Here is a 12,092-nt window from a genome sequence, read left to right as displayed (position 1 = left end):
TGGGCCTGGCTGAAAAGACGGTCCCTTCCGCGCTCTCAAACAGCCCCTCTGAAGTGCCTTCAGGGAGTCTCCGGTCTAAACGCTTCCCACTGCAGCCCCTCCTGCATTTCTCCCTGCTCCCCCTTGCACCGACCTGCAGTCGACATGAAAGCGTGCGAACATGAAAGCGCGGAACGCTGCGTGCCCAGACCCCAGCGCCACACAGAGAAGGGGCAGTTGTGGGAGTGTCCGGGTAGACAAAAAATACGGGAAGCCGCCATGGCCGAAGCAAACAAAGACAGCGCGGCCCAGGAAAGTCTGCTCCGTCGGGCTCCCCACGAGCGGGAGGTAGAAGAGCGGCGGGGGGAGGCGGGAGCGCCGAGCGAGGCTCCGCATTGGTCGGATTTTGCCGCAGACCCGCGGGGAGGGACGAGGAAGGGGCGCCGCAGCCCGAAACGCGGGCCGGGGGTCGCAGGCCCCGCCATAGCTACTGAGACCCAGAGCTGCTGTGGAACTGTCACCAGCACAGAGGGCGGCGGGGCGGGACAGGAAAGCAGCAAAGGGACGCGCGGGCTGACGGCGGGCAGGGACAATGTATGCGGCCCGACATTAACTCAGTTGGTTAGTACCCGGTACTAAAAAGGGCAATATCGTACGTTCAATCTCTGTATGAGCCAACCACTTAAGAGTCGGGCTAGACGATCCTTGTGGGTCTCTTCTCAGAATAGTCTGTGATTCCAAGGCTAGAAGCGCGGGCCGAGGCCAGACCCGCTCAGGAGAGGCGGAGCCGCCGCGCGCCTCAAGGGACGCAGCCGGGAAAGAGCCGCGGCCGCGTCTCGCGGGAAGCACGAGCGGAGCCGCGCATGGGCAGGGGAGGAGACGGGCGCCGGGCGGAGACTGGCATGAGAGCCCGCCTCCCTGCGCAGTCCTCAACCAGGTCGGACCGCCGCCCATATAGATGGGGCGAGGGGCTGTTCCCAGCGCAGTGAGTTGCGAACTTTGCGTGCTGCATCATGTCTGGCCGGGGCAAGGGCGGCAAGGGGCTCGGCAAGGGCGGCGCCAAGCGCCACCGCAAGGTGCTGCGCGACAACATCCAGGGCATCACCAAGCCGGCCATCCGCCGCCTGGCTCGGCGCGGCGGCGTCAAGCGCATCTCGGGGCTGATCTACGAGGAGACGCGCGGCGTGCTCAAGGTCTTCCTGGAGAACGTGATCCGCGACGCCGTCACCTACACGGAGCACGCCAAGAGGAAGACGGTCACGGCCATGGACGTGGTCTACGCCCTCAAGCGCCAGGGTCGCACTCTCTACGGCTTCGGCGGCTAAACTCGGTTCTTGCTACATCTTAGCGCTTCTACAACACAAAGGCTCTTTTCAGAGCCACCCACAAGTTTCATAAAAAGAGCTACAAATCGCTACTTGCATGTACTTTATTTCAGTTTTCGGGTCGGAGGGAAAGGGGGAAGGGATTCTGTTTTGTCGTCTTTCCCAAAGCCCCACAAGCTGCTTGCCCCACCCCTACGGCGTTCCGAGGGGGAAAAGTCTCGCGTTCAAGGTGGGAATAAGCTGATCTTTCCTCGGGAAACTAAATGAGGGCGCGACCGGTGTAGCGCTTGACTGGGGACTCTCGGTGCCGCGGGGCAATACGCTCGGCAAGTTACATCCTTTATTTCTCCTATTCTCTTCCACACGGAGCGCCACCCGGTTAACTCTTTTGAATGGGCGAGCGACGGGACAGACAGGCGAGGAAACCCAAAGGCGGCGGCGGCGGGGGGGGGGGGGGGATAGGTCGGGGCCAACCGCAGTTGCCGTAGCCGCTGTCGCGGCACCAGTTTTACCGCGACAGCCTGGAAGGGGAAGGGAGCTCCTGAAATGGCGGCGCTCTTCTCTCTGCCATTCGGTGGGCGGGACAGAGCGGGAAGAAGAAACAGCGAACAGCACCCCTCGGCGCTCTAGCGACCGCACAACCAAGGACGCTGCGAGACCCCCGTAGCGGGGTGCTATAAAGCCCTCCCGCCCCGCTTCTGAGGCTGCCTGTTCTCTAGGCACCGCTCTCGCCTACACCCACCACAGCACAGCACAGCCCCGTACACCCCGGCAGCTTTAGACGGTGACCTGCTCAATGACCCGACACACACAGGACACAAGGGGATGGCAGGGCTGGACACTACAGGAAGGCTCGCGTTCCCCCAGTTATCCCTGAATTGCCACTACCTTGGGCACTGAAAAGCGCTTGCCGTGGGCTGCCTGTGCCTGCTCCGTAACACAGAGACAACAGCTCTCTCCAGTGGAATTGTAGTGGCTCTTAAAAGAGCCTTTCGGTTTAAAGCAGAGAGAGCAGGACACTCAGGCGCGCTCGCCGCGGATGCGGCGGGCCAGCTGGATGTCCTTGGGCATGATGGTGACGCGCTTGGCGTGGATGGCACACAGGTTGGTGTCCTCGAAGAGCCCCACCAGGTAGGCCTCGCTGGCCTCCTGCAGCGCCATGACGGCCGAGCTCTGGAAGCGCAGGTCGGTCTTGAAGTCCTGCGCGATCTCGCGCACCAGGCGCTGGAAGGGCAGCTTGCGGATCAGCAGCTCCGTGGACTTCTGGTAGCGCCGGATCTCGCGCAGCGCCACCGTGCCGGGCCGGTAGCGGTGCGGCTTCTTGACGCCGCCCGTGGCCGGCGCGCTCTTGCGGGCAGCCTTGGTGGCCAGCTGCTTGCGGGGCGCCTTGCCGCCCGTCGACTTCCGCGCCGTCTGCTTCGTGCGCGCCATCGCAAGCCCCGCTGTAAGCGCTCTGTGACACGAACTGGAAACGCTTCCTCCAGCCCCATTTATCGAGCACGGCGGCCCCGCCCCCCCGCTGCTGATTGGTCTTGGTAGCGGAGCATTTAATTGGGTTACCACTGAGACCGCTCTGAGCCCTAGTTGTTTCAAACAAATGTTGTGTTTTTCCCTTTTTGTTAGAAAAAAAATCAACATCTGTTGATGTTTTACTTGCATTCTGTCTATTTCTAATATTTATTTTTCCCTAAAGTGTTTCAGAATGGTACTTCTTGCTTTGCATTTTAAGAAATGTTGTTACTTATAAAGCTTTACCTTAACAGAATTACAATCCCCCCCCAAGCCCCACACCGAACAAAACAAACTTATAAGCAAGCAAACGAAACAGAAATCATCCCAAACATCCAACAAAACCCCAAGGAAAAAAAAAAAAAAAAGCAGAACAAAAATCCCCACCACAAAATTTTTAGTTTCAGAATGCATACAAAGCACCCGATTCCTTTGTTACTAGTTCCATAAGAATATAGGATGACAAATTATGAGCGACCAGTTTAAACAGAGAATAATATATTAGAAAACAAACCTGATTACAAACAAGTTATCTTCTTAGTAATTCTTGGAAAATTGTATTTTACTTTTACCCACTTTTTGTGGCAGAGTAATTTAAACTGATTAAGCTAAGTGGTTAAAAAGCAGCAATATTTGCTCGGAAGAAAGGGAAGACCAAGAGAAACGGCACTTTTGGGTTAGGTATTTAAGAGCAGGGCACAGCATAAGAAGGGGTTAACGCGGGATTTTCAAACCGGCCCCCTGAGCGCGGCCATTTCCATCGCCCAATCAACAGGCAGCGCTCGGATATAAAAACGAGGTGGGAGCGGTCCTCTGCTTTATCGTTGCTTTGTTTGCTGCTGTTGCTGTGGTACAGCGGGCGTCTTGCGATGGCGCGCACGAAGCAGACGGCGCGGAAGTCGACGGGCGGCAAGGCGCCCCGCAAGCAGCTGGCCACCAAGGCTGCCCGCAAGAGCGCGCCGGCCACGGGCGGCGTCAAGAAGCCGCACCGCTACCGGCCCGGCACGGTGGCGCTGCGCGAGATCCGGCGCTACCAGAAGTCCACGGAGCTGCTGATCCGCAAGCTGCCCTTCCAGCGCCTGGTGCGCGAGATCGCGCAGGACTTCAAGACCGACCTGCGCTTCCAGAGCTCGGCCGTCATGGCGCTGCAGGAGGCCAGCGAGGCCTACCTGGTGGGGCTCTTCGAGGACACCAACCTGTGTGCCATCCACGCCAAGCGCGTCACCATCATGCCCAAGGACATCCAGCTGGCCCGCCGCATCCGCGGCGAGCGCGCCTGAGTGTCCTGCTCTCTCTGCTTTAAACCGAAAGGCTCTTTTAAGAGCCACTACAATTCCACTGGAGAGAGCTGTTGTCTCTGTGTTACGGAGCAGGCACAGGCAGCCCACGGCAAGCGCTTTTCAGTGCCCAAGGTAGTGGCAATTCAGGGATAACTGGGGGAACGCGAGCCTTCCTGTAGTGTCCAGCCCTGCCATCCCCTTGTGTCCTGTGTGTGTCGGGTCATTGAGCAGGTCACCGTCTAAAGCTGCCGGGGTGTACGGGGCTGTGCTGTGCTGTGGTGGGTGTAGGCGAGAGCGGTGCCTAGAGAACAGGCAGCCTCAGAAGCGGGGCGGGAGGGCTTTATAGCACCCCGCTGCGGGGGGCTCGCAGCGTCCTTGGTTGTGCGGTCGCTAGAGCGCCGAGGGGTGCTGTTCGCTGTTTCTTCTTCCCGCTCTGTCCCGCCCACCGAATGGCAGAGAGAAGAGCGCCGCCATTTCAGGAGCTCCCTTCCCCTTCCAGGCTGTCGCGGTAAAACTGGTGCCGCGACAGCGGCTACGGCAACTGCGGTTGGCCCCGACCTATCCCCCCCCCCCCCCGCCGCCGCCGCCGCCGCCTTTGTGTTTCCTCGCCTGTCTGTCCCGTCGCTCGCCCATTCAAAAGAGGGTCAGGGTTAACCGGGTGGCGCTCCGTGTGGAAGAGAATAGGAGAAATAAAGGATGTAACTTGCCGAGCGTATTGCCCCGCGGCACCGAGAGTCCCCAGTCAAGCGCTACACCGGTCGCGCCCTCATTTAGTTTCCCGAGGAAAGATCAGCTTATTCCCACCTTGAACGCGAGACTTTTCCCCCTCGGAACGCCGTAGGGGTGGGGCAAGCAGCTTGTGGGGCTTTGGGAAAGACGACAAAACAGAATCCCTTCCCCCTTTCCCCTTTCCCTCCGACCCGAAAACTGAAATAAAGTACATGCAAGTAGCGATTTGTAGCTCTTTTTATGAAACTTGTGGGTGGCTCTGAAAAGAGCCTTTGTGTTGTAGAAGCGCTAAGATGTAGCAAGAACCGAGTTTAGCCGCCGAAGCCGTAGAGAGTGCGACCCTGGCGCTTGAGGGCGTAGACCACGTCCATGGCCGTGACCGTCTTCCTCTTGGCGTGCTCCGTGTAGGTGACGGCGTCGCGGATCACGTTCTCCAGAAAGACCTTGAGCACGCCGCGCGTCTCCTCGTAGATCAGCCCCGAGATGCGCTTGACGCCGCCGCGCCGAGCCAGGCGGCGGATGGCCGGCTTGGTGATGCCCTGGATGTTGTCGCGCAGCACCTTGCGGTGGCGCTTGGCGCCGCCCTTGCCGAGCCCCTTGCCGCCCTTGCCCCGGCCAGACATGATGCAGCACGCAAAGTTCGCAACTCACTGCGCTGGGAACAGCCCCTCGCCCCTCTATATGGGCGGCGGTCCGACCTGGTTGAGGACTGCGCCGGGGCCGGGCCGGGGCGGGCTCTTTGCGCGCCCTTCCCCCGCGGGCCGGGACTTTCGCGCCATCGCTCCCGCCGGAGCCGCTCCCGGCTCGGGCCCGGCCCCGCCCCCGGAGGCCAATCCCGGCCGGGGCCCGGGACCGGATCCCGGCCGGTCTCAGCCCGTGCCCGCCGCGCTCGGCCCGGCTGCCCGGCCCCGCCGGCGGGGCTCTCGGTGCCGGTAGGGAGCGGGGCCGCGGGGCTGCAGCAAAGCCCGGCCAATGGCGGCGGGGCCGGCGGAGCCGCGTCCCGCCCGCGCTCCGCCGCTCCCCGCGCTGCACAGCCCCAACAAAGGGCCCGGCCGGGCAGGGGAGAGACAGTGGGCGCCGCGCTCCCGCTTCTACGGTAATTGCACCCTTTTTTACAGAAGGCTGAGAAAGTCGGGTAATCTGCTGCGATTTTTCTTTTTTTCCCCTTTGAGGGAGACTTTTTTTTTTTTTTTTTTGGTGACTTTTAGGGAAGCCTTGCGTGTCTCACATCTCAGACCTAATGATCATGTGGCTTCGTTGTGTTTATGGGACTGGTGTGTTAATGAAGGAACTGATCAATGCCTCTTACTGATGTACCCATGAAAAAAAATCTGCATTATATCTGTGCTTTTAAAGATGTTGCAAGTGTTTGATAATTTTAATGATCCTATCCTTTATTGAAACGTAATAAAGCATTACTTTTGTCGTTTCTTTCTTCACAATTTATTACTTTTTGAACACAAAAAGTGGTCTGGAGGTGTTATTTTGTGCTGGGTTTTTTGTTGGCTCCATGATTCCATTCTGCTGCAGTGACTCCTGAAATCCTTCAAGCTTTGCATGCACACACCTCCTTTTACTTTTTCTGAGTTATTATTTAAATTTACTATGAATATATATTTCAGGTATTTCTACTTTGTTCTGGAAGGATTTTCAAGTAAATGCTGTCCCACACAGTTGCTATATACCATCTTTCTTGGCAGGAGTTATCCTCTGGCTAATTATACCTATGCAGTGCACAGGTTTGGGAGTTTTTTGCTGGTCAGGTAGTTCTCAATTTCTTTGATCCTCCCCATCTTTTCCCAGTTTCCAATGCATGCCTATCACTATGCAATGCTTCTTGAATGTGGAAAGGTTTTGCCTGGTAATTTTGCACATTTTTGCATTTGAGCCATCACTGTTTTGTTGGGGTTTTTGTCCTTTTTCACCACCTTTTCTCAAAAGTTCTCTTTCTCTCTCTGTAGACCTTTTGTATGTATTTTATTTAATACAGGTTATGCTTGGCCACCACCCTGATGCATATTTTCATGTGTAGATAATTGACCAGTGTTTACATCAATTTATACCTATTAATATCAAATTATTTGTTCTATGGGTATAGGAAATACATATTTATCTTTGTATATCAACACTGATGATGCTTGTAGGACAGATGAAACTCTCCCAGTTGTCATGGTCTAACCCCAGCCAGCAACCAAGAGCCATGCAGGCACTTGCTCATTCCTCCACCAGTGGCACTGGGGAGAGAATCAAAAGGGTAAAAGCAAGAAAACTCATGGGTTGAGATGAAGACAGTTTAATAAGGAAAGCAAAAGCTGCACTCACACATAAGAAAACCAAACCAAAACAAAGAATTATTCAGCACTTCCCATGGGCAGGCAGGTGTTCAGCCATCTGTGGGAGAGCAAGGCCCGATCACTGTAGTGCTTACTGGGGAAGATAAATGCCATCATTTCAAATGCCTTGCCCTTCCTCCCCTCAGCTTTATGTACTGAGCATAAAGTGATAAGGTCTGGAATATCCCTTTGGTCAGTTGGGATTACCTGTCCTGGCTGGGTCTTCTTACAATCTCCCAGGCATCCCTAACTTCCTCCCCCATTGTGGCAGCACGAAAAGCAGAAAAGGCTTTGGCTCTGTGTGAGCTCTGCTCAGCAACAACAGAAACATGACTACATTATCATCCTGGTGCTCAGCATAAACTCTAAACATAGCCCCACACACACATGCATACACTGTGAAGAAAATTCACTCCAACCCAGCCAAAACCAACATATTTAGAATCACTGTCTTTGCACATTATTTATCATTACACTTACTCAAGGGAAAAAACCCAAAGATTTATATGCAGTCTTTCCCCTGCTGTCACCACATTTATGGGTTACAACATAGATAGTACACAATAGAGAACTCAGTCAAATTTCTGCATGACTATAAAACATATTCTTCCCTGCCTATTACTGCTCTTGGTATTTGATATCACATACCTTTTCCTTGGCAGTGGTAAGTGTGGCATTCTCTCTATTTATCTATATTCAGATGACCTATTTTGGTCTCTTCAGGACTCCTGTAAGAATTATTTTTCCTTTTTCATGTGGCACATTTGGTTTTCATCAGGTTCTTTTTGGCAATTCATCTCTATAGCTTTGCTTTAATTTCATTTCAAATGTATAGATGCTAATATTCTTGCAGATCATTAAATTAAATAACTTAATTTTATTTTTGTGGTTTAATAAGTATAGTTATTCCGCCTTGCAAAATGCCCGGTTTACCTCCCTTGCCCAATGTTAACTGGCATTTTATCAAAAAGTTGCAATCTCTTTTAGAATCCATTTCTTGATGCTTTTTAGTTCCCTAGATCTCTTTGTGTGGCGCTTATTGTGCAGTTAATATTTTTTTCCCATGAAATTTAGCCTTTGCTCACTTTTAAGTCATATTTTCTTGATCTTCTCTGTATTAGACCTCCTTAAATAACAAAGTTTTTATCATTATCCAGGGTCTATTACTTTTTAAGTATTCTTAAGACAAACACATATGAAGAACTACAACAGGAATCAGTGTAGTTTGTTCCTAAGCAATACCTTAGCTTCAAGATTATTTAGAATAAATTTTTATTATGGCAAAATTTACATAGAATCCTTGTGGATATGACAGCAATATACAAATACATAGAATAGATTCATGTATTACAGTGTGCTTGTGTTATTTGAGGAAATATTCTATATTTCAAGGTTGTCCATGTAATGCTTACCCAAATTTTTATTTTCCACACGATGTAGCTTAATTTTCTTGTTTTTAGTTTAGAATACTTTATTTGTGTGTTACTTTTCTAAACTTCTTACCAGCATCTGCGGGTATAAAGTAACAATGTGTATATTATTGCAGTATTAGGACACTTTTGAAGATAGACAAAATTAAACCAAAAGGAAGAGCAAACAACCTGTTTACAGGAACTCAAACCTTTCAATGTTATGGAAAAGAAAAAAGGAGTTCTAAGCAATCTGAATTCACTGAATTCTGAAATAACACTTCATTTCCTACATGACATATTTTATTCTATGGCCAGTCTCATGTTTAATGTCCAGTGTTCATCCTTCACTCCTGGTGGTTCATCTACATGAATTATTTTTTTACTCAGATCCAACAGGTGAGTATATGGACTACAAATTTTTATCTATCTATCTATCTATCTATCTATCTATCTATCTATCTATCTATCTATCTATCTTTTTCCTGTTAATCAGGACAATAAGAGAAGAGCATGGGCAAAACCTTTTCCAGATGAGGCAGCATTAGTTGGAAGAGCCTGAGCTACATCCCGTGATGTGGGCAGGCAGTCAGGGCATGCTGGAGTGCAGGAACAGGTTGGGGATGGCAGGAATAAATGAGAGAATGACTCACTTCTTTGCTCACTCTAGGAGTGTCAGCAATTTAGCACTTCTTTTCCCCTCTGCATCTGCTTTCAATCTTTCATCCTGACATTCCTCCCAACACTCCTGTCCATCCCAAAAGACAACCATCCCCTTGAGGAGGCTGTTGAAAGAATGTGATTTTCAAATCTGTTTTCTCTTTCTTGATCTGCTTTTCTTTTCAGGAAAGCTGTTACCTGAGCAGAAGGAATTACTGATCCTTCAGTTGATCTACCAGCACATGTAGTTTCATGTCCTTAGGAGAATTAACATTAACTTAGAAAGTGGTACCACTCTCTGTGGTATGTTTTTTAAATCAGCTAAAAGTGTCCTGATGGAAATACTGAAAATCGGAGATACAGATTTGGTTTATCTCCTAAAGCAAAAGCTTATGATCATCCTACTTTATTTAGATAAAGCATTTGTGAGGGAAAGGAATAATCTTTTGTTGCATCGTCTTCCTAGGGAGATGAGCATCCCAGAGCACTATCATATGAAATGTAGAAGCCCAGCTAAAAATAGAGATGGGCTTTTGCCAAGAGTGATGATCAACACTAGACTAGATATTACAGAATATGTCTAATTCCACTGTGAGGAAAAGAAAATATTTTTGAAAGTTAATTTTGCACAAACAAAATTAAGGCTTTGTGCCACCTACTGACATGGGGACTCCAAGCTGTCAATCCCTGCACAGCCTGTGTCAGCATGGCCAGTGGTTCTCCCCACATTGTAAAGGAGAATCACCCCTTTTACACCTCAGTGTGCGCCTAAATCACTGCCAGACTCTCTGAAGTTTGGTCAGCTCCATCCTAATTTTTGTTCTCATTCACCTGGACTAATCTGATGAACCTGGGTCAGGGACTGAGTGCCCCTGTGGGTCTGTCTGTCTGCCCCAGGGCACAGCAGAATTTCTTCCTGGCTGTGCCTCTGTCTCCAGGCTAACACAGCAAGTGTGTGCTCAAGGCCAGAGCCAATATACTCAGAGCTGCACTCCAGATGGAAGCTGGACACCAGCATGGATCATGGTAGCTCCTGTCCAGTCACAGTGGAGTCCATCTCTGACAGAGCATTTAAAATTACATTAAAATAATATATGCAGTTCTTACCTATGGTAAAAACTTACATATACAAGGTAATAACATTTCTCACACTTGTCCCTTTTCCTGTGTAAATATACTAATTAAATTTTAATCTTATTAGCACTATTCACTGCTGCTTCTATTCTGTATGAACTTCTTGTGGCTAAAAGGTCCTTTGGCAATTAGCAGTCTACACACACACAAACTAATGGGAATTTCACTGCCTATAGATGTAGACTTGAACTTCTGGATCATAGTAATTTAGGTGATCATATGGCAAATCCAACTATCCTTTTGGTGAGGAATAAAATAGATATTTGGTTTCCTGATATGCAACAGGAAACTTGCTATGACCTGTACAGCATTAATATCTTGGGCTCTCTAGGTGTTTTGGGTGTCATTAAATAATAATAGACTTCAGAATTTTAATTTATTTACTTTTTTTCCAACCATAGTTTTCAATTTCACTGCCTGTCCTCCTCTTGTGTCTGATTCCTAACTCACTCTTCAGAACGGTCTCTCACCATTTTCCACCTTTACTGCACCTTTCAGTTTGATCCTAATAAAAAAAAATCTTCCTACATTTGAAAGCCACAAATAAATAAAACAAATGTGTTCAATGCTCAGAAGCACTACAATGAAACTTACTTGAATGTCTAGAATCACCCGAAGAGGAACAGAGAATAAAACAGGATTTTGTACCTTTGTACCATTGTAGCATTGTGTGAAATAGTTCCACCCAGCACCGTGTGCACATTTCTGGCCTCTAAATAAATAAACTATTGAAAGAGGTAAAGAAATTTCTAAGAAAAATGATAAAGCTGATTTAATGCTTAAAATGGCTTTTCTACTAAGCATACTAGGACACCTTCAGAACAACGACCACTACTGACTGAAGATGTTCTTGCTTATCTTTACTACCCAGGAGGTCAGTGGTTAAATCTATCAAACTTAGTGAAGTCCAATCTAATAATAAAATTAGTTACAACCAAAAGGTTACTGATATCAGAAATGCTGTCTAAATTCCATAGGCAGTTTTTTTTTAAAGTAAATAGATCCTTACTCTAAAGGCTTTTATCAAATCAGAGAGAAGTGAAAAAGATGATGTGTGGAAAGAAGAAATCGGTGCCATCTCTCTCCTCACAGAAATCAATTCTGGACTACACAGCTGCTTGCACAAGCCCCAACACTGGTGGTAAATAGTTCATAAACTGATCCATTTAATTACATGCATGTCCTGAGGATCAAGTTTGATTTTTCCATAAGGTAAAAAACATGCAAAAACAAAGAAATCCCCTCCCCAAAAAACACCAGTGTCAAACAAAAAACTGATTCTACCCTTTCCCCCCACCCTGACCCCATCCAAAACACAAACCCAAACCAACACACAAAAAACTTACCCTCAAAAAAGCTCCTATTCAAGTGCTTAACTACTTCCTTTTTTTTCCCCTGGGCTTCCAAGTTGCTCGCACCCTGGTTTGTGCTGGTGTTCTCATGATTCTCTCAGAAACTACTTGTGAAGGCTGTAGAGGAATCCTATGACAGGAGAAACCTGTAGCTTCTACAGGAGCAGGCCTTGTTTTCTATTCGAAAAGAGAAAAAAAGTATCAATTGTATGCAGAGTGGCCTGAAAAAATCAACCTCTCAAAGATGTGATACACAGAGGGGCCTCCTGGAGAGGAAAAAAGGTTTGTTTGCATCTGCCTCATTACTATGGCAGGGCTGTTTCTGTACCTGCAGCCATGCATCGAGTCTTCTAGGACGGAATGGACAAGGGGAGGGGAAGGA

The 12,092-nt window shown here is 49.3% G+C and overlaps 4 protein-coding genes across 4 annotated transcripts in view; 1 reads left to right on the top strand and 3 right to left on the bottom strand.

The window, feature by feature from the left end:
* The window catches only part of SMCO3 (single-pass membrane protein with coiled-coil domains 3), a 118,448-nt gene that overhangs the window by 57,359 nt on the left and 48,997 nt on the right, over positions 1-12,092 (bottom strand). The gene's annotated exons all lie outside the window — the stretch shown is intronic.
* Positions 984-1,396, top strand: LOC128788977 (histone H4). Its single transcript, XM_053944349.1, has one exon. It carries the CDS (start codon positions 993-995, stop codon positions 1,302-1,304), a length of 312 nt encoding a protein of 103 aa, XP_053800324.1. The 5' UTR covers positions 984-992; the 3' UTR covers positions 1,305-1,396.
* LOC128788957 (histone H3) lies at positions 2,019-2,735 on the bottom strand. Its single transcript, XM_053944326.1, has one exon. The coding sequence runs from the start codon at positions 2,733-2,735 to the stop codon at positions 2,325-2,327; it is 411 nt and encodes a 136-aa protein (XP_053800301.1). The 3' UTR covers positions 2,019-2,324.
* Positions 5,042-5,493, bottom strand: LOC128788981 (histone H4). Its single transcript, XM_053944353.1, has one exon. It carries the CDS (start codon positions 5,443-5,445, stop codon positions 5,134-5,136), a length of 312 nt encoding a protein of 103 aa, XP_053800328.1. The 5' UTR covers positions 5,446-5,493; the 3' UTR covers positions 5,042-5,133.

This window comes from Vidua chalybeata, chromosome 5 (genome assembly GCF_026979565.1).
Source record: "Vidua chalybeata isolate OUT-0048 chromosome 5, bVidCha1 merged haplotype, whole genome shotgun sequence".
NCBI classification, from domain to species: Eukaryota; Metazoa; Chordata; class Aves; order Passeriformes; family Viduidae; genus Vidua; species Vidua chalybeata.
This window is presented reverse-complemented; position numbering and strand designations above follow the sequence as displayed.